We start from the raw sequence: 23827 nt of genomic DNA, 5'->3' as shown, positions 1-23827 counted from the left end.
CACATATTCGTTAGCTATAATAATAGTAATAATTAAAGTAATACAAAAAGGAGGCCGACAACCGAGAGATGGAGAAAGAGAGGGAGAGAGAGAAAAGTCAATGGCCACAATGCTAAACTGACAAGCAATACTTTCTCCAAATGAAACTTCATCGGTGCCTGTGACGTACTGAAGCCCTGTATTTTAGCAATTCCACCTTCTACCAATAATGCATTAAATAATTTGGCAAAAGGCAAGTTGAAGTAGAGAGAGGAAATTAAAAATTATAATGCTAGGCATATATAGTCAAGCTCAAGGCATGCGTAACTATACAAAGAACTTGGAGGCTTGGAGCTATTACATGCATTGATAATTTGGCAAAAGGCAAGTTGAAGTAGAGAGAGGAAATTAAAAACTATAAAGCTAAGCATATATAGTCAAGCTCAAGGTATGCGTAACTTTACAAAGAACTTGGAGGCTTGGAGCTATTACATGCATTGCTTCATTAGGAATTTTTTTTCCGATCCGTATTTTTATTGAAGCTCAACTAAATTTGAATTCGCATCAGAAAGTCCCATATTTGGGGTAAAGTACTTTTTAACAAAGCTGACTTTCTATTCAGAGGAATTCGAATATGAGACTCTGATTAAAGATGAAGAAATATTTGGTGCTTATATATTGCTGACTTACAAGCACCTTCAATGCAACAACTCGTCTCATTTGTACACTTCTTATAATTTCAACCTCATCATTTCAAATTTTTCCATTGCAAAATGTCACTAATTACTTATTATTAACTCGTTTCAACATCAACTATGGATTTTTATATTTGAAAGTAATTTTTTTTCATTTTACTCCTAATGGATTGATTTTTAATCATGTGAATATTATCACTATTTTAAGACAACTTTAAGATAGACGCACCACTGTTTAATTTGCTTAGAAATGAAAGTATATCCTTTAATTAGTAGAGTACTTTACAGTACTAACTCTGACAGAGAATACTTGGCCGCCAATTAACATTAAGCCATGTTGATACATATGCTAAAGGCGTAATACCATAATTTGTAACTACAATCTTGCTCGCATGTGCACTTGAGGGGTGACAACCGTATTAAAAGAAAGGCACATGCGGGCCCCAAATTTGAAGGGCTCCGTTTCTTTTTAACAACAATAGGTTATAAATTATTATTTTAAAAAAATATGAAACACTATTTGTAGAAAAGGTAAAAATTTCATATAAAATAAAAGAGTTATTAGAAGAAACTTGACATATTTGAAGTACATCTCATGAAAGATAGTTTAAAATAAGAATGGTTATATTAATAATTGAAAAAAATATATTAGAAAAAATCAATTAATAAAAATTATTATTTGTTTAAGTTTAAGGCCTCCGTTTAATTTTGACTTTAGGCCATTAATGTGCTTGAGCGGCTCCTATGGTGCACTTCCTCTATCGCACATGGACTTTTATACCAAATAAATATATACTTTTTGTTTAGTTTGAGAATTAAATACCAATTTTACCCTCCCAGCCTTTTCTTTTTCCTACATTGGAAGAAAATTGATTGAACGTTTGGTGAGGAGAATTAAGAAGCAAAAGGAAGAGGAAGATTGTGGAAGGAATAAAGAGGAAGAATCATTGCACAAGGAGAGATCGATGTAACTTTTGTGAGTGGGCGGTTGATTATGTAGTGGAAATCGGTGGTTGTAATTAAAAGGAAAACAATAGAAGAAACAAACAAACTCAAAACAAAACAGAATTAATTATTTCATGTTTTTGCACTCTACTAGAAATTAAGCACCATCAGTTTTCATTTTCAATCATCAATCATCACACGGGACAAAACCAAGTGGAAGCTATTGTTCAATATTATAATGTGTTAGCAATAATGAAATGTTGACCCCCGGAACTTGAAGTTACTCTTCCATCTATTAATGAATGGCCAGTCAACAGTTGCATCTTTTGTATTCTACCTATCCAACGTCCCTTTTGAACATTGAATCGAGCTTGAGTGGTTAAATTTTTTACCAAAATAAATAGGATATTATCTTGAAGAATGTAGTTTTCTTTTATCTGAGATCATCATTCTAATTGACAAGTAATTTATTCTACTTTAATATTGCACACCCATGACTCTATAACTACAATGGTTGAAAGAAAATTAGATTAAATACTTAATGGGATAAAACATAAATTCTGAACTTGTCTCGAAAAATCAAAAACACACTCAAACTATTATGAAGACTTATTACACACTTGTACTATTTAAAAATAAATTTATTTCAGTAAAGGAATTCAGAAAAATTTCGATTTTTGGTGTAGGAAGATGGGAAATATATTAATGTTGCTTGATGTATCATACATGACATATATTATATGTGCATATTGAAGATACTAGTATAGTGTTCTTTGCATATGCATGTTACGTGCTAGAATATCATAGATAATATATACATGTCATGCATCATCAAGTAAGAGCGATATTGTACCCAACGTTATAAGAAGCAAAAAAATGGTGCAAGATGAATGATTATGAGCATCGATTGATCTTCTATTCTATTGATCTACAATGAAGTTAATAATTTCAACTATAAGCAATAATAAGAAAGAAACTTAACATCAAAAAGAAGAATTAATGTGTGGTTGAGTGAATTATTCTGGTTTAGGTTCACCGGTCCAGTAAGTTTTTCCGGCAATAAGAATTTTCTCCGGGTTAAATGGTCCGCTCTCATGGTCCACAATACGACTTTGCCATCTCATGCCGTCTGCTATACTTTTGATTTTCACTAGAACTTCTACTACATCTCTGAATATAACTGTACCTTCAGGCCTCAATATTCTATCCAACTCAAGGAGAATATAGGTGATATCACATCTTCAGCAATACAAAATTAAACATGAATTAATACTACTATAGTACTAATTAAAATCAAATATATATATACGTACGAACGTATTATCGTACCTGTCCTGATTTAGGCTGATCAAGCCACCAGCATGGATGAGATCATAGGTTCGTGGATATGTTGAAAAAGCTTCACACCAATCATTGTATGTACCAATAAAGCCTCTTTCATATATGACACCCAAAGTGTCTGGTTCATTCTTCGAAGGAACCACGTTCATTACCCAAACTGGATATTTCGAAAGAGCTGCTGCGAATCCACCTAAATAAGCATTTGCATCCATCACATTCCGGTATCGTCCTTGGGGCGACAGACCAATTAGATGTTTGTAGTATGACACGCGTTCATTCCATACCTGATCGATCACAATTAATGAATACGTACTATATGATTCATCGATGTTTTATAATTTGATGATGATGATCTATATACCTGGTTATCCTCCTTAAATTTCTCAATTGTAATGCTTGGTATTGAGCCACTACTTATCCTAGGAGGAATAGAAAATGCTCGCTCCGGCCATTTTTCTAATGCACCACCTGCCACTTCATCTGAGTTGGTTACTTCTGGTAGCGGCGTGATACAAGCTTCCATGTCTTGGTACCTTAATTAATTTAATAATGCATATTGCAGAAATTGAGGATCTATGTCAAATATATATATGACATTCATCATGAGTTGATATATAGTCATTATGGTACGTACCATGCTGCATCAGCTTTGTTGCGTGACTTGCAGATATATGGTGATTTGTTTTTGATGCACTTTTTGTGGTTGAGAGGCTTTTGCCACACAGATAGGTCGCCCTTCTCAATCACTTTTTCCCAGCAAAGTTGCCTGGCAGTATCTTCAATAGAATCTTGCTCTTTCTTCAAATCTTCTTGGCTTCTTTCCCAACCTCTCCAATATGTCTTCCAACGGATAGGAGGGCCTGAAAGTATCCAATAACCCCCTGGCCGTAGAACTCTGTCAACTTCAATTAGGTACAACCCATCTGCACGTACGTATGTATAGGAAAATTAGTTAATTAAATGTCACGACTAGCTAGCTAGCTATATATTAAATATGTAGTCCTGTATCATCTTACCGTACTTGCTCCATGGGATTAAACAGCGAGAACAATGAGCCATATCAAAAGCCCTCGCGGGATATGGAAGTCTCTGAGAACCCATAACACCAATCATTGCTGGAACTCCTCTTTCAAGTGCAAACCAAACCTGTGCTTCATGTGTATCTCTTGGAGCAAATGACATGGCTATTATATCCCTCTTCAGTAGATAAGCGCCCCAACTTGCAACCTATTATTTTTATTTTTAATTAGATACTTATATAAATTAATTAAACAAGAAATTAATTAGGAGATCAATCGATCATATATATATATATAAAAACATCTTACACCACAGCCTGTATCGATTGCTGTGCGAATAGTTCCACTAGTAAGGGGAACGAGCTCACTTATATCATCAATGTAAGCATCAGCTCCGTGTGGAAACATTGTGCCACCTCCTGGAAATCTCAAACGATCACCTTCCACTTGGACCCAATTTTGAACAGCCTTCTCAATGCTAAGCTCTTTATGTGGGATATTCGCAAACCAAGCATAGTCTCTACTCTGTGGCCATTTGAAAGGGATCTTATAATTTGGTGGAGCAGGTATAAGACAGCGTAAAACCTCTTTCTCTTCCTTATTTGGGCAATGCCTCTCTCTGTATTTTAGCATATTACGATCAAATTTTCTACCCCTCTGTGGCTCTTGGCATGGTGTGTATTCACTGTACGACATATCACATGCTGGAAAGTTTTCTAATGACTTTGTATTGTTCACAACTAATTGATGATGACTCTCGAAATCCATAGGGACCACTGATGATGATGATGATATTCCTGATGAAGACGATGATATGCTATCATGATCACATCCAACTCTCGTGTACACTTCAGCAGATGGACTCGGTCGTCTTCCATTCTGCCAAGCTCCTAGAACATAAAATAAGATGCACAGACCACTAACACCAACGATCCAGGTCACACGCTTTCTCTTCGATTCTAGCTGGTACAGCTTTGGAGATCCACTGTGGTCTTTTGCCATCGAATACCAATTTCTATCAAATTAATTTAACTCTAAACAAATATATATACCTGATCTTAGTATATAAGCTAGACTTTATGGAAAACATACAACAACGAGTAAAAATAAATAAATAAATGATTTTCTGTAAGGGTTACAACTTGAAAGGTTACTAAATAATCGGAAGATAGGAGATGGAAATGAATAAGAAGCTTACAAGTCTGGAGACTTGGTCCAAGTATAATAAATTAAAGGTAGTGAGTGATCTTTGGTTGAGACAATATGAAAAGATTTTTGGCGGACAGTTTGCAAACACCGTAACATCTGCCTCAAATGCCTCCTCACCTGAAAATACACTTTCGACTATCCTAATATATACGGAGTCTTGAACCAAAATAATATTAAAAAAATAAATGGTGTGGATCTTGTATAAGCTACTATTATTATTAATTAGATCATCTGCTATTATTAATTAGATCTTCGCAGATGGACTCACAAAATTTGATGCCAAATGGAGTGGTCGGCCATGGGCTATCCCAAAAATTCATTGACTAACAAATATAAAAGACTTAGAAAATTTTAAATTCATGTTTCGTGACCCTAAATGATAAAAACAATGGCACGGATCATGTAAAGGCTATGAGTATTGTTCACTAGATTACGACAGATGGTCATAAAATATTTGGTCCAAATAGAGTCGATCAGTCATATCTTCTAAAATTCATTAACCAACACACACAAAAAACTGAGAAAATTCTGAATTCATAATTCATAATCCCTAAATTCTAAAAAAAAGTAGCGTGGATCATGTAAAGGCTATGGATATGATTCACTAGGTCATTACGGATGGTCCAAAAAAGTTTGGACAAAAAAGAGTCAGTCATTAATTCCCAAAAATTCACGGACTTAACACACACGAAAAACTGAGAAAATCCTAAATTCCTATTTCGTGACTCGTCAACGCTAAAAAAAGTCGAGTGTATTCTATAGGAGCTATGAATATCACTCACTGGGTAATTAAGGATGGTCCTACACAATATGGGGTCAACAAGTTTCTGACAGTCATATTTACAAAATATTCATATGCATTAACACAAGAAAAATTGAGAGAATATCCAATTCTTATTTCATGATCCCTAAACGCTAAAAAAGTGGCGTGAATCCAATAGAAACTATGAATATCATTTCCTAGGTAATTACAGTTGATCCTACAATATGGGATCAAAAAGTTTTAGCCGATCATATTAAAATATATTTATAGGCTAATATACATGAAAACTTAAAAAAATACTGAATTATTATTTCATGATCCCTAAATGCTAAAAGTAATGTGTGGGTCCTACAAAAGCTATGAATATTTTGTAAATATGATCGTTCGAAACTTTTAGACCTCCTATTTAATAAGACCATCCATAAAATATATGGGCTAACACACACGAAAAACTGACAAAATCGCCTAATTTCTATTGTGTCACCCCTAAAATGCTCCTAAACGCCGTAGATGCCGCGTCGGGGCAACTAGAGTCGTTCCCCAGATCGTTACGGACGCTACGAAAAGACAATCCAAGGAAATTCGACTTGGACCCCCGGCACCTAAAAAATCTGTGGGCTAACACACAAAAAAAATTGACAAAATTGTCTAATTCTTGTTGCGTCTCCCTTAAAATGCTCCTAAACACCGTAAAAGCCCCGCCGGGGCTACTAGAGTCGTTTCCCAGGTCGTTATGGATGCTACGAAAATAAAATCCTAGAAAAATTGACCCGGACCCTCGACACCCATAAAATATGTAGGCTAACACACAAAAAACTAACAAAATCGCCTAATTCCTATTGTGTCGCCCCTAAAATGCTCCTAAATGTCGTAGAAGCTGTGTCGGGGCTAGTGGAGATGTTCCCCAGGTCGTTAGGATGCTATGAAAAGAAAATCTAAGAAAATTCGACCCAAACCTCTGGCACCTAAAGAATTCGTGGGCTAACACATAGGAAAAATTGACAAAATTGCATAATTCCTGCTACGTCGCCCCTAAAATGCTCCTAAACGCCATAGAAGCTGAATCGGGGATACTGGAGTCGTTTCTTGGGTCGTTACGGATGGTACAAAAGAAAAATTGATAAAATCTGACCCAGAGCCCTGACACCTAAAAATTCCATGGGCTAAACACACACAAAAAACTAACCAAATTGCCTAATTCCTGTTGCGTTTGCCCCTAAAAAACTCCTAAACATCGTAGAAGTCGCGCCGGGGCTACTGGAGTCGTTCCAAGGTCATTACAGATGCTACAAAAGAAAAATCGAACAAACATTAGGCCAGACCCCCAGCACCTAAAAAAATTCATTGGTTTAGACACACGAAAAACAGACCAAATCGCCTAATTCCTGTTATGTCGCCCCTAAAATGCTCTTAAATGCCGTAGAAGCCGCGCTGGAGATACTAAAATCGTTCCACAGGTCGTTACGGAAGCTACAAAAAAAATACAACAAAAATCCACCCAGACCCTCAGCACCTAAAAAATATGTAGGCTAACACATACGAAAAACTGACAAAATCAACTAATTCCTGTTACGTCGCCCCTAAAATGCTCCTAAATGCCAAAGAAGCGGCGTCGGGGCAACTCGAGTCGTTCTCTTGATTTTATGGATGCTACTAAAGAAGAACCTAAGAAAATTCAAATCGGAGCCCCGGCACGTAAAAAATCTGTGGGCGTATAAACTGAGCAAATCGCATATTTTTTGTTGCGTCACCCCCTAAAATGCTCATAAACACCGTAGAAGCCACACTGGGGCTACTGGAGTCGTTCTCCATATCGTAACAGATGCTACAAAAGATGAATCCAAGAAAATTCGACTCGAAGCCCCGATACGTAAAAAATTCGTGGGCTAACACATACTAAAAACTGGTAAAATCGCCTAATTTTTATTACGTCACCCCTAAAATACTCTTAAAAGCCGTAGAAGCCACCCTGAGGCTACTAGAGTCGTTCCCTAAGTCTTTACGGATTCTACTAAAGAAGAATCCAAAATAATTCGACCCGAAGCATCGATAACTAAAAAATCTATGGGCTACGACACACAAATAATCTGACCAAATTGCCTAATTCTTATTGCGTTGCCCCTAAAATACTCCTGATCGCCGTAGAAGATGCACCAGAGCTACTAGAGCCGTTCTCCAGGTCTTTATAAATGCTACTAAAGAATAATCCAAGAATATTCGACCTGTACCTCCCAGCACCAAAAACATATATGGGCTAACACACACGAAAAACTAACCAAATCGGCTAATTGTTATTGCGTCGTCCCTAATATGTTAATGCTCCTAAACCTCTCTAAATCACCGCCAGGGCTACTGGAGTCATTCTCCAATTTGTTACGAACGCTACTATGGAAGAATTCAAAAAAATTCAACCCGGATCCCCAGCACCTAAAAAATCTGTGGGCTAACACATACATAAAACTAGCAAAATCGCCTAATTCCTTTTGCATTGCTAATAAAATATTCCTGAACCCCTCTAAAGCGCCGTCGGGGCTACTGGAGTCGTTCTTCACGTCGTTATGGATGCTACTATGGAAGAATCCAAAAAAATTTAACTCAGACCCCCGATACCTAAAAAATCCATGGGCTTACACACATGAAAAAATGGTAAAATTGTGTAATTCCTGTTGCGTCGCTAATAAAATGCACCTTAACCTCTCTAAAGCGCCATCGGGGCTACTGGAATCATTTCTCAGGTCGTTACGGACGCTACTATAGAAGATTCAAAGAATATTTGACTCGTAACCCTGGCACCTAAAAAATTCTTACGCTAATACACACGAAAAACTGGAAAATAACCTAATTCTTGTTGCATCACTAATAAAATGCGCCTAAACCCCTCTAAAGTGCCTCTAGAGCTATTGGAGTCATTCCATAGGTTGTTACATACGAAAAATTGGCAAAATCGCTTAATTCCTGTTGCATCGCCAATAAAATACTCCTAAACTCCTCTAAAGCATTGCTGGGGCTACTGTAGTTGTTCTCCACGTTGATACATATGCTACTATGGAAGAATCCAAGAAAATTCAACTCGTACCCCCGGCACCTAAAAAATCTATGGCCTTACACACACGAAAAACTATCAAAATTGCCTAATTCGTGTTGCGTCGCCAATAAAATGCACCGTAACTCCTCTAAAGCTCCATCAGGGCTAATGGAGTCATTACCCAGGTCTTTACAGACGCTACTATGGAGGATTCCAAGAAAATACGAATCGTATCCCCAGCGCCTAAAAATTCAATGGGCTAACACACACGAAAAGGGCAAAATAGCCTAATTCTTGTTGCGTCGCTAATAAAATATGCCAAACCCCTCGAAAGTGCCTCCGGATCTACTGAAGCCGTTCCCTAGGACGTTATGGACACTACTGCGAAATAATCCAAGAAAATTCGACCCGGAACTTCTGCACCTAAAAAGTCCGTGGGCTAATACATATGAAAAACTAGCAAAATCGCCTAATTTCTGTTGTGTCTCCAATAAAATGCTCCTAAACCCCTATAAAGCACCTATGAGCCTACTAGATTGATTCCCTAGGTCGTTAGGGACGCTACTATGGAAGAATCCAAGAAAATTTGACCCGGACCCCCAATACTAATTCCTGTCGCGTCGCCAATTAAATGCGCCTAAATCCGCATCTACTGGAGTCATTTCCTTGGTCGTTATGGATGCTACTATGGAAGAATCCAAGAAAATTCGACCCAGACCCCTGACACCTAAAAAATCCATGGGCTAACACATACGAAAAACTAGCCAAATCGCCTAAATCCTGTTGCGTCGCCAAAAATATGATCCTAAACCCTCTAAAGTGCTGCCAGGGCTACTTGATTCGTTCCTTAGGTCATTACGGATGCTACTATGGAAGAATCCAACAAAATTAAACCCGGACCTCCGGCACCTATAAAATTTGTGGGCTAACACACATGAAAAACTAGCAAAATCATCTAATTCTTGTTGTGTCGCCAATAAAATTCTCCTAAACCCCTATAAAGCGCCACTGGAGCTACTGGAGTCGTTCCCCAGGTCGTTATGGACGTTATATGGAAGAATCCAAGAAAATTCATCCCGAGCCTCCAGCACCTAAAAAATCGTTGGGCTAATACACACGAAAAGTGGCAAAATTGCCCAGTTCCTGTTGCTCGCCAATAAAATGCGCCTAAACCTCTCTAAATTCCTCCGGGGCTACTGGAGTCGTTCGACATCTCGTTACGGATGCTACTATAGAAGAATCCAATAAAATTCGACCCGGACCCCCGGCGCCTAAAAAATCTGTAGGCTAACACACACAATCAAATTGGCAAAATCGCCTAATTGCTGTTGCATCGCCAATAAAATGCTCCTAAACCCTCTAAGCCTTCAGGGCTACTGCAGTCATTCACAGGGTATTTACGGATGTTACTATGGAAGAATCCAAGAAAATTAGACTCGGACCCCCGGTATCTAAAAAATCTTTGGGCTAACACACACGAAAAAATGGCAAAAATACCTAATTCCTGTTGCGTCGCCAATAAAATTCTCCTAAACCCCTATAAAGTCCCGTTGGGCTGGTGGAGTCGTTTCCCAGGTTGTTAGGGATGCTATTATGGAAGAATCAAAGAGAATTTAACCCGGACCTCCGACGCCTAAAAAATCTAAGGGCTAACTCACACGAAAAACTGGCCAAATAGCCTAATTCATATTGTGTCTCTAATAAAATGCGCCAAAATCACTCCAAAGTGCCACTGGTGCTACTGGAGTCGTTTCTCATGTTGTTGCGGACTCTACTATGGAAGAACCCAAGAAAATTTGATCCGTACCCCTACCACCTAAAATATTCGCAAGCTAACATACACGAAAAATTAGCAAAATCATCTAATTCTTGTTTCATCGCTAACAAAATGCACCTAAACCCCACTAAAGCACCACCGGGGCTACTAGAGTCGTTTTCCAGATCATTACGGATGCTACTATATAGGAATCTCAAAAAATTTAACCCAAACCCTCGGCACCTAAAATATTTGTGGGCTAACACATACGAAAAGTGGCAAAATCGCCTAATTCCTATTGCATCACCAAGAAAATGCTCCTAAATCCCTCTAAAGCACCGCCAGAGCTATTGTAGTCATTACCCATGTCGTTACGGGTTCTACTATTAATGAATTCAAAACAATTCAACCCGAACCTCCAGCACCTAAAAAAGTGTAGGCCTACACACGAAAAACTGGCAGAATCGCCAAATTCCTGTTGCGTTGCAAATAAAATTCTCCTAAACCCCTCTAAAGCGCCGATAGGGCTACTGAAGTCATTCCATAGGTCGTTATGGACGCTACTATGAAAGATTCCAACCAAATTCGACCTAGACCTCCAGCTCCTAAAAAATCTGCGGGCTAACACACACGAAAAACTGGTAAAATAAACCTAATTTCTTTTGCGTCGCCAATAAAATGTTTCTAAACCTCTTTAAAGCACCACTGGGGCTATTATAGTCGTACCCCAGGTCATTACGGACGCTACTATGGAATAAACCAAGAAAATTCGACCCGGACCCCCAGCACTTAAAAAATCCGTGGGCTAAAACACATGAAAAACTTGTAAAATCACCTAATTTCTGTTGCATCTCCAAGGAAATGCTCCTCAACCCCTCTAAATCACACAGGGGCTATTGGAGTCGTTACGGACTCTACTATGGAAGAATTCAAGAAAATTAGACTCGAACCCCTAGCACCTAATAAATTCTTACGCTAACACACATGAAAAACTGGCAAAATCGCCTAATTCCTATTGCTCGTCAATAAAATTCTCCTAAACTCATCTAAAGCACCGTCGGGGCTATTGGAGTCATTCCATAGGTCGTTACAGACGCTACTATGGAAGAATCCAAGAAAATTTGACCCAGACCCCCGACACTTAAAAATTCTATGGGCTAACATACACAAAAAACTGGCAAAATCGCCTAATTCCTTTTTGCATCACCAATAAAATGATCCTAAACTCCTTTAAAGCACCGCCAGGGATACAATAGTCATTCTCATGTGATTACAGATGCTACTATGGAAGAACCCAAGAAAATTCAACCCGGACCCCCAGCATCTAAAAATTTCGTGGGTTCCACACACGAAAAACTGGCAAAATTGCCTAATTCCTGTTGCATCGCCAATAAAATGCACCTTAAACCCTCTAAAACGCCATCAGGACTACTGTAGTCATTTCCCAGATTGTTACGGACGCTACTATAGAGGATTCCAAGAAAATTCCACTCATACCCCCAACACCTAAAAAATCATTGGGCTAACACACATGAAAAATTGGCAAAATACCCTAATTTCTGTTGCGTCGCTAATAAAATGCGCCTAAACCTCTCTAAAGTGCCTCCGGAGATACTGGATCGTTCCCCAGGAAGTTACGGACACTACTATTGAAGAATTCAAGAAATTTCGACCCAGAACTCCGGCACCTAAAAAATTCGTGGGCTAACACATACGAAAAACTGGCAAAATCACCTAATTCCTATTGTGTGGCCAATAAAATGCCTCTGGGCTACTAGATTTGTTCCTAGGTCGTTAGGGACGCTAATATGGAAGAATCCAAGAAAATTCAACCCGGATCCCCGGTACTAATTCCTGTTGCGTCAATAATAAAAAGTGCCTAAACGCCTCTAAAGCACCGCTGGACTACTAAAGTCGTTTCCTTGGTCGTTACTGACGCTACTATGGAAGAATCCAAGAAAATTCGACCCAGACCCCTGACACCTAAAAAATCGATGGGCTAAACCAAACGAAAAACTGGCAAAATCGTCTAATTTCTTTTGCGTTGCTAATAAAATACTTTTAAACCCCTCTAAAGTGCTGCCAGGGCTACTGGAGTCGTTCCTTAGGTCGTTACGGATGTTACTGTGGAAAAATTTAATAAAATTCAACCAGGACCTCCGGCAACTAAAATATCCGTAACACACACAAAAAACTGGTAAAATTATCTAATTCCTATTGTGTCGTCAATAAAATTCTCCTAAACCCCTCTAAAGTGCCGCCAGAGCTAATGGAGTCATTCTCCAGGTCGTTCTGGATGCTATTACGAAAGAATCCAAAAAAATTCAATCCATACCCTCGGATCCTAAAAATTCATTGGGCTAACACACGAAAAAATGGCAAAATTGTGTAGTTCCTGTTGAGTCGCCAATAAAATGCGTCTAAACTCCTATAAAGAACCTCCGGGCCTTCTGGAGTCATTCGAAGCTCGTTATGGACGTTACTATGGAAGAATCCAAAAAAATTCAATCCAGACCCCCGGCACCTAAAATATCTATGGGCTAACACATACAAAAAATTGGTAAAATCGCCTAATTCCTGTTGCGTCGCCAATAAAATGCTCCTAAACCCTTCTAAAGCGCCTACAGGTCTACTAGAGTCGTTACCCAAGTCGTTACAGATGTTATTATGGAAGAATCCAGTAAACTTTAACTCGGACCCCCGACATCTAAAAAATCTGTGGGCTAACAAACACAAAAACTAGCAAAAGCATCTAATTCCTGTTGCGTCGCCAATAAAATGCTCCTAAACCCCTATAAAGCACTGTTGGGCTAGTGGAGTCATTTTCCAGGCTGTTACGGACTCTACTATGGAAGAATCAAAGAGAATTCGACCTGGACCTTCGGCACCTAAAAAATCTGTGGGCAAACATACATGAAAAACTGGCCAAATCGCCTAATTCCTATTGTGTCGCTAATAAAATGTGCCTAAACCCCTTTAAAGTGCCGTCGGGGCTACTGGATCGTTTCCCATGTTGTTACATACTCTAATATGGAAGAATCCAAGAATATTTGACCCGGGCACCCCAACACTTAAAATATTCATCAGCTAACACATACAAACAATTAGTGAAATCACCTAATTCCCATTTTGTCGCTAATAAAATGTGCCTAAGCCCCACTAAAGCACAACTAGGGCTACTAGAGTCGTTCCCTAGGTCGTTACGGATGCTACAATGGAGGAATCAAGAAAATTCGAGCTGGATCCTTGGCACCTAACATACATGAAAAATGGGCAAAATCTCCCAATTCCTATTGCGTCGCCAAGAAAATGCTCCTAAGTACCTCTAAAGCGCCACCAAAGATACTTTAGTCGTTACCCAGGTCATTACGGGCTCTATTATGGAAAAATCCAATAAATTTTGACCCAGACCTCTACCATCTAAAAATTCTGTGGGCTAACACACATGAAATACTGGCAAAATTTCCTAATCCTGTTGCGTCGTTAATAAAATGCTTCTAAACCCCTCTAAAGTACCGTTGGGGCTATTTGAGTCATTTCCCAAGTTGTTACGGATACTACTATGGAATAAACCAAGAAATTTCGATCCGGACCCCCGGCACCTAAAAAGTTCGTTGGCTAAAACATACGAAAAAACTTGCAAAATCACTTAATTTATGTTGTTTTGCTAATAAAATGCTCCTAAATCCCTTTATAGCACCACTGGAGCTACTTGAGTCATTTTTTAGGTCTTTAAGGACTCTTTTATGGAAGAATACAAGAAAATTTGACCCAGACCCCGACACTTAAACAATCCATGGGCTAAAACACACGAAAAACTTGCAAAATCACCTAATTTTGTTGCGTAGCCAATAAAATACTCCTAAACCGCTCTAAATCACCGCCGAGGCTACTGGAGTCATTCCCCAGTTCATTAAGGACGCTACTATGGAAGAATTCAAGAAAATTCGACCCGGATCCCCAACACCTGAAAAATCCATGGGCTAATATACACGAAAAACTGGTAAAATTGCCTAAATCCTGTTGCGTCGCCAATAAAATGCTCCTAAACCCTCTAAATCACTACCGGGGCTATTGGAGTCATTCCACAGGTCATTATGAACGCTACTATGGAATAATTCAAGTAAATTTGACTCGGAATCCTGGCACCTAAAACATCTGTGGGCTAACAGAAATGAAAAATTACCAAAATCTTCTAATTCCTTTTGCATTGCCAATAAAATGCTCCTAAACCCGTCTAAAGCGCTGTCGAGGCTACTAGAGTCGTTCTCCATGTCGTTACGGATGCTACTATAACATAATCCAAGAAAATCCAATCTGGACCGCCGACACCTAAAATATCTATTGGCTTACACGCATAAAATCTGGCAAAATTTCCTAATTCCTGTTGCGTCGCCAATAAAATACACCTTAACCCCTCTAAAGTACCAACGGGGCTATTGGAGTCATTTCCAGGTCATTATGAATTCTACTACGAGAGATTCCAAGAAAATTCAACTTGAACCTCCTATAAAGGAATCTAAGAAAATTTGACCTGGACCCACAACACCTAAAAAATCTATGGGCTAACAAACACAAAAAATTGGCAAAATTGCCTCAATCCTATTGCATTGGCAATAAAATATGCCTAAACCCCTCTAAAGCGCCTTTGGGGCTACTAGAATCGTTACCAGGTTGTTACGGATGATACTATTGAATAATCAAAGAAAATTCAACCCAGACACCCGGCAACTAAAAAATTCATAGACTAACAACCACAAAAACTAGCAAAATCACCTAATTCTTGTTACATCGCCAATAAAATGCTCTTAAACCCCTCTAAATCACTTCCGGAGCTACTGAAATCATTCCCTAGGTCATTACGTACAATACTATAGAAGAATCAAAAAAAATTGACACGGACCCCTAGCACATGAAAAATTCATGGCTAACAAACCCGAAAAACTAGCAAAATCGCCTAATCTTTATTGCATCGTTAATAAAATGATCATAAACCCCTCTAAAGCGCCTCTGGGGCTACTGGACTCATTCTGGGGTCATTTCGTACGCTAATATAGAAGAATCTAAGAGAATTCAACCCGGACCCACAACACCTAAAAACTCTATGGGCTAACTAACATTAAAAACTGCCAAAATCCCCTAATTCCTTTTGCGTCACTAATAAAATGTTCCTAAGCCCCTCTAAAGCACCATCGGGCTACTAGATTCATTCTCTTGGTCATTACGGATGCTACTATGGAAAATTTAAGAAAATTCAACCAAGACCCTCGGCACCTAAAAAATCTGTGTGCTAAACATACACGAAAAATTAGTAAAATCGTCTAATTCTGTTGCGTCGCCAATAAAATGCCCCTAATGCCCTCCAAAGAACCGCCGAGGCTATTGGAGTCAATTCCTAGGTCTTTGCGGACACAACTATTGAAGAATTCAAAAAAAATCAACTTGGATCCCCGGAACCTAAAAATTCTGTGGGCTAACACATAAAAAACTGGTAAAATTGCCTAATTCATGTTGCATCGCCAATAAAATGCTTCTAAACCCCTCCAAAGAGCCTCCCAGTCTACTGTATTCGTTCCCAGGTCATTATGGATGCTACTATGGAAAAATCCAAGAAATGTTTACCCAAAACCTTGACACCTAAAAACTCTGTGGACTAACACACATGAAAAATTGGCAAAAACGCCTATTTCCTGTTGCGTCGCCAATAAAATGCTCCTAATCTCCTCTAAAGGGTATCCGGGGCTACTCGAGTCGTTTCCTAGGTCGTTACAAATGCTACTATGGAAGAATCCAAGAAAATTTGACTGGGACCCTGGCATCTAAAAAAATTCATAAGCTAACACACACGAAAAACTGGAAAAATCGCCTAATTCTTGTTGCGTCTCCAATAAAATGCTCCTTAACCACTCTAATGTACCGCTGGGCTACTGGAGTCGTTCCATAGGCCGTTATGGATGCTATTATGGAAGAATTTAAGAAAATTCGATCAGGACCCTCGACACCTAATAAATCTGTGGGCTAAACATACACGAAAAAATGGTAAAATTGTCTAATTCAGTTGCGTCGCCAATAAAATGCCCCTAATTCCTTCCAAAGAACCGCTGAGGCTATTGGAGTTATTTCCTAGGTCATTAGGGACACAACTATGGAAGAATTCAAGAAATTTTGTGGTCTAACACACACAAAAAACTGGCATAATTGCCTAATTCCTGTTGCGTCGCCAATAAAATACTTCTAAACCCCTCCGAAGAGCCACCGAGTCTACTAGATTCATTTCCAGGTCATTTCGGATGCTGCTATGAAAGAATCCAAGAAATTTCTTCCCGAAATCCCAGCACCTAAAAAATCTGCGCGCTAACACACACAAAAAATTGGCAAAACCGCCTATTTCCTATTGCATCGCCAATAAAATGCTCCTAAATTCCTCGAGAGCGTAGTCGGGGCTACTAGAGTCATTTCCCAGGTCGTTACGGATGCTACTATGGAAAAATTTAAGAAAATTAGACCGGGACCCCTGACACCTAAAAAATACATTGGCTAACACACACGAAAAACTGGCAAAATCTCCTAATTCTTGTTTGTCGCCAATAAAATGCTCCTTAACCAATCTAAAGTACTACCGGGGCTACTGGAATCATTCCCTAGGCCGTTATGGATGCTACTATAGAAGAATCTATGAAAATTCGACCCGGATCTTCGACATCTAAAAAATATATGGGCTAACACAAATGAAAAATTCGAAAAATTGCGTAATTTCTATTGCATCGCTAATAAAATGCTCTTAAACACCTCTAAAGCACCATCAGACTACCGGAGTCGTTCCCAGGTCGTTACAGATGCTACTATGGAAGAAATCAAAAAGCAATTCGACCAGAACCCCCGACACCTAAGAAATCCGTGGGCTAACATATACGAAAAACTGGCAAAATCGCTTAATTCTTGTTGCGTCGCTAAAAAAAGCTCCTAAACACCTACAAAGCGCCGCCAGGTCTAACAGAGTCATTCCCAGGTTCTTATAGATGCTAATACGGAAGAATCTAACAAAATTCGATCCAAACCCCAGCACCTAAAAAATTCATGGTCTAACACACACGAAAAACTGGCAAAATCACTTAATTCCTATTGCGTTGCCAATAAATTAAGACTAAACTCCACTAAAGCACTATCGGGCTTCTGGAGTCATTCCTCAAGTTGTTATGGAATCTACTATTGAAGAAACAAAGAAAAGTCAACTCGGACCTCCGACACCTAACAAATCTATGGGCTAAAACATACGAAAAATAGGCAAAATCTCCTAATTCCTGTTGCGTCGCAAATAAAATACTCCTACACTCCTCTAAAGCGCCACTAGGGCTACTGGAGTCATTCCCAGGTCGTTATGGATGCTACTATTGAAGAATCCAAAATAATTCAACCAGGATCTTCGACACCTAAAAAATTTGTGGGCTATCATAATGAAAAATTGGCAAAATCATCTAATTGCTGTTGCATCGCCAATAAAATGCCCCTAATCCCCTCTAAAGAACCGTCGAGGCTATTGGAGTCATTTTCGAGGTTGTTACGGACGCAACTATGAAAGAATTCTAGAAAATTTGACCCAAACCCCTGGATCCTAAAAAATCTAGAGGCTAATACACACGAAAAACTGGCAAAATCGCCTAATTGTTGTTGCGTTGCCAATAAAATACTTCTAAACCCCTCCGAAGAGCCGTCGAGGCTATTGGAGTCATTCCCAGGTCGTTACAGATACTACTATCGAAGAATCCAAGAAATTTTAACCTGAAACCCCGTCCCCTAAAAAATCCGTGAGCGAACACACGAAAAATTTGTAAAATCACCTAATTCATGTTGCATTGCAAATAAAATGCTCCTAAACCCCTCTAAAGAGCAGCTGGGGCTACTGGAGTCATTTCATAGGTTATCACGGATGCTACTGTGGAAGAATCCAAGAAAATGTGACCTAGATCTTTGGCACCCAAAAAATCAATTGGCTAACACACACGAAAAACTGGCAAAATCGCCTAATTCTTGTTGCGTCGCCAGTAAAATGCTCCTTAAACCTTCTAAAGTACCACCGGGGCTACTGGAGTCGTTCCCAGGATGTTACGAATGCTATTATGGAAGAATCCAAGAAAATTTGACCCGGACCCCCGACATCTAAAATGTCTATCGGCTAACACACAAAAAAAATTAGAAAAATTACCTAAATTGAACCCCTCTAAAGCACCATCGGGCTACTAGAGTCATTTCCCAGGTCGTTACGGACACTAATATGGAAGAATTTAAAAAATAATTCGAGCAGAACCCCCGGCACCTAAACATTTCGTGGGCTAACATACATAAAAAATTGGCAAAATCGCCAAATTCTTGTTGCGTCGCCAATAAAATTCTCCTAATCCCCATACAAAATGCCACCGGGGCTAACAGAGTCATTTGCAGGTTGTTACAGTTTCTATTACAAAAGAATCTAAGAAAATTTGACTCAGACCCTGCCAACCAAAAAATTTCATGGGCTAACACATACGAAAAACTGGCAAAATCCCCTAATTCTTTTTGCGTCGCTAATAAAATATTTCTAAGCCCCTCTAAAACACAATTGGGCTACTATAGTCGTTCTCCTAGTTGTTACGGACTCTACTATGGAAGAATTCAAGAAAATTCGACCAGGACCCCCGGCACCTAAAAAATCTGTGGGCTAAACATACACGAAAAATTGGTAAAATCGTCTAATTCTGTTGCGTCGCCAATAAAATGCCCCTAATGCCCTCCAAAGAACCACCAAGGCTATTGGAGTCATTTCCTAGGTCGTTATGTACACAACTATGAAATAATTCAAGAAAATTCGATCCTGACCGCCGAAACCTGAAAAATCTGTGGGCTAACATACACAACAAACTGGCAAAATTGCCTAATTCCTGTTGCGTCACCAATGAAATGCTTATAAACCACTCCAAAGAGACACTGAGCTACTGGATTTGTTCTCAGGTCATTACGGATGCTACTATGGAAGAATCCAAGAAATTTTGACCCAAAACCCCGGTACCTATAAAATCTGTGGGCTAACACACACAAAAAATTGGCAAACTCACCTATTTCCTATTGTGTCGCCAATAAAATATTCCTAAACCCCTGTACAGCGTAGCTGGGGCTACTGGAATCATTTCCTAGGTTTTCACGGATGCTACTATGGAAGAATCTAAGAAAATTTTACCCGAACCCCTGACACCTAAAAAATCCATTGTTAAGAAAAACTGGCAAAATCGCCTAATTCCTATTGCGTCGCCAATAAAATGCTCCTAAACCCCTCTAAAGTGTCGTTAAGGCTATTGGAGTCATTCCCCAGGTTGTTGCGGACGCTACTATGGAAGAATCCAAGAAAATTCAACCTTAACCCCCGACACCTAAATATCTGTGGGCTAACAAACATAAAAAACTGACAAAACTGCATAATTCCTGTTTCGTCACCAGTAAAATACTTCTAAACCCCTCTAAAGTGCCCCCGGGGCTACTGGAGTGGGTCACCAAGTTGTTCTGGATTCTACTATGAAAGAATCCAAGAAATTTTGACCATGACTCCTGCCACTTAATAAATATGTGGGCTAAGACAAACGAAAAACTGAAAAAATCCCCTAATTCCTATTGCATCGCCAATAAAATGATCCTAAACCCCTCTAAAGCGCCTCTAGGGCTACTAGACTCATTCCCAGGTATTTTTGGATGATACTATAGAAATATCGAAGAAAATTTGACTTGACCCACAACACCTCAGAAATCTGTGAGCTAACACACACGAAAAATTAGCAAAATCGCCTAATTCCTGTTGCGTCACCAATAAAATGCTCTTAAACCCCTCTAAAGCGCCGTCGTAGCTACTGGAGTCTTTTCCCAGGTTATTATGGATGCTACTATGGAAGAATCCAAAAGAATTCAACTCGAACTTCCGAAACCTAAAATATTCGTGGGCTAACACATACGAAAAACTGACAAAATCGCCTAATTCCTATTATGTCTCCAATAAAATGCTCCTAAACCCCTATAAAGTGCCATTAGGGTTATTGGATTCATTCCTTAGGTCCTTACAAATGCTATATGGAAGAATCTAAGAAAAATTGACCCAGACCCCTAGCATCTAAAAAATCTGTGAGCTAACACACGAAAAACTGGCAAAATCGCTTAATTCCTATTGCATTGCCAATATAATAATCCTAAACCCTACTAAATCCCTTCTAGGGCTACTTTATTCGTTCCTTAGGTATTTATGGATTCTACTATTGAAGAATCCAACAAACTTCGACCCGGACTGGCACCTAAACAATCTATGGGCTAAAACACATGAAAAACTGGAAAAATCACCTAATTTCTATTGCGTTGCCAATAAAATACCCCTAAGCCACTCTAAAGCGGCTCCGAGTCTTTTAGAGTCATTCTACAGATAGTTATGGATGCTACTATGGAAGAATCCAAGAAAATTAGACTCGAACCCCCGACACCTAAAAAATCCATGGCAAACAAAATAAAAAACTGGCAAAATCACCTAATTCTTGTTGATTCAGCAATGAAATGCTCCTAAACCTCTCTAAAGCATTGTTGTGGCTGATAGTGTCGTTCCCCAGGTTTTTACGGACACTAGTATGAAAGAGTTCAAGAAAATTCGACTCAGATTCCCGAAATCTAAAAAATCTGTTGCCTAACACACTAAAAACTTACAAAATCGCCTAATTCCTGTTGCATTGCCAATAAAATGCTCTTAAACTCTTCTAATGAGCCGTCAGGGCTACTGGAGTCATTCCCCAGATTGTTATGGACACTACTATAGAAGAATCAAAGAAAATTCAACCTGAACCACGATACCTAAAAAATCTATGGGCTAACACACAAGAAAAACTAACAAAACCGCCTAATTCATGTTGTGTCACCAATAAAATACTCCTAAACCCCTCTAAAGTTCGCTGGGGCAACTGGAGTCTTTCCCCAAGTTTTTACGGATGCTACTATGGATGAATCCAAGAAAATTTGACCTAGACCCCCGACACCTAAAATATTCGTGGGCTAACAAACACAAAAAATAAGAAAAATCACCTAACTCCTATTGCGTCGCCAATAAAATGCTTCTAAACCCCTATAAAGCGATGGCTGGGCTATTGGAGTCGTGCCTCAAGTCGTTACGGATACTACTATGGAGGAATCCATGAAAATTTGACCCAGACCCCTGGAACCTCAAAAATCTGTGAGCTAACACACATGAAAAACTGGCAAAATAGCCTAATTTCTATTGCATTTCCAATAAAATGCCCCTGAACCCATCTAAAGTGCCGCCGAGACTACTGGAGTCATTCCCTAGGTCATTACGGATGCTACTATGGAATAATTCAAAAAAATTCATCTCGTACCCCCGAAACCTAAAAAATGTTGGGCTAACATACACGAAAAACTGGCAAAATTGCCTAATTCCTGTTGCCTCTCCAATAAAATACTACTAACCCCTATAAGGTACCAATGTACGGGGTGTAACATCCTTCCCCCCTTTAGAACATTCGTCTTCAAATGTGAACCAAAACCTTCTTCCGAATCTTATATCGACTATATGGAGAGTTCTTCTATCCCATTGCCATAACATATACTTTCATCGAGCAATCAATATCAAAGTTCCAAAGGTTAGGATTACTTGTAGACATAGGGAATAGGTACGGATACTTGTGTTTCATTTCCTCTTTCGCTTCCCAAGGGGTCATCCATCCTAGTACTACTCTCTCCCAAGCACGCTTAACTTTAGAGTTCTGATGGGATCCGATGCGTTAGTGCTGGTATGATCGCATCCATCCGTTATGGGATCTTGTTTGAAGTTTAAGCGTTCCCATTTATATATGATAGCATCAGTTGATTTTCTCTTATGCTTGTACTTCTCTTATCCACTTCCCTTCTTTAGGGTGTATCCATGTCATTGTTTGTTTATTTCTAACTTTCCAAATGCATATGAGTCATTTCCAACCTATTTAGTATACTTTGCTATTTTCATATCTTCCTTTACATCACCTATACTTTAGGTTACCCATGTACGAAACCTTAATACAATCATGAGGTGCTTATAATCCTCAATATACAGTACTGACTCCAGTCTGAACACTGGTACTCGAGTAATATCCTTAATGTAGCAGTGCATTTAAAGCCACATTCCATTCATCCCAATCAGTAATTAGCTCGTCACCGTTTATCCTGGTGTATCAACTCAGTCGGTGCCTTAATATGTCATTCTATCCAGATCTAGGTGTCATCTCTAAATCATCTTCTTAGGATCACAAGTCTTTTCCAACTTCATTTTACCATACCAGTATCGACCTTTCAAGATATATTACAATCCTATATCTCATTCTTCTTTTATTTCTAGGAAAATTTGGGCAGAGTTTCCTCTGTATTTCTTACTATCTCAACATCTGCACACAGAAAATGCCAACAATTCCTTATGGGGTCAACATATATATTCATATCGTATCATACAGCAGCCACACAGTGCACCTAATATTAATAACAGTAAAAAATAATGAACTTATCTCATCTGCCCAACTCAAACTGCACCTGTTACCCCGCCCTGTCTACTTTTCCTTTCCATTTAACTTTACATGTCAATCGTACTTCAATACCTCACCTGACATATATCTTTCGTGCCTTTGCTTACCTGCGTGCTTTGTAACTTCCAATATCGCCAGTCACCTTCTTCTATCGATGTTGTCCTTCTGCTGAAACCATAAGTTAGTATGAGGAATTTCATTTCCTATGACTCGGTTCTATCGTACGATCTTATATATGAAAGAAATGTAACATCCTAAATATCCTGTAGCCTCTTGTTTATAGATGTGCACAATAAATCGATAAATAAGACTCTATTAGACACGGTCTGTAGACACTCCAAGGATGAATTGCTCTGATACCACTTCTGTCATGACCCAACCCCATAGGCCGTGACTGGTGCCCAATTTGGGCACCCATACGTACCCTTAACCCCACTGAGCATGTTAGCAGAATAAACAAATGTAGAAATCAAAAGAGATCGCTAGAGGGCGCACAAAAATAGATGTAGCATGCGAAGGCCGTTAAGGT

At 39.1% G+C, this 23827-nt stretch overlaps 1 protein-coding gene across 1 annotated transcript; it reads right to left on the bottom strand.

Moving 5' to 3' along the window:
• Positions 1 to 2519: 2519 nt before the first annotated feature.
• On the bottom strand, positions 2520 to 5119 carry LOC129888629 (probable methyltransferase PMT18). Its single transcript, XM_055963573.1, has 6 exons — positions 4289 to 5119; positions 3977 to 4187; positions 3595 to 3883; positions 3322 to 3493; positions 2949 to 3244; positions 2520 to 2858 (listed from the first exon to the last, which is right to left on the bottom strand). The coding sequence occupies exons 1-6, from the start codon at positions 4979 to 4981 to the stop codon at positions 2636 to 2638; spliced, it is 1884 nt and encodes a 627-aa protein (XP_055819548.1). The 5' UTR covers positions 4982 to 5119; the 3' UTR covers positions 2520 to 2635.
• Positions 5120 to 23827: the final 18708 nt, after the last annotated feature.

Source organism: Solanum dulcamara, chromosome 5 (genome assembly GCF_947179165.1).
Source record: "Solanum dulcamara chromosome 5, daSolDulc1.2, whole genome shotgun sequence".
Classification (NCBI taxonomy): domain Eukaryota; kingdom Viridiplantae; phylum Streptophyta; class Magnoliopsida; order Solanales; family Solanaceae; genus Solanum; species Solanum dulcamara.
This window is presented reverse-complemented; position numbering and strand designations above follow the sequence as displayed.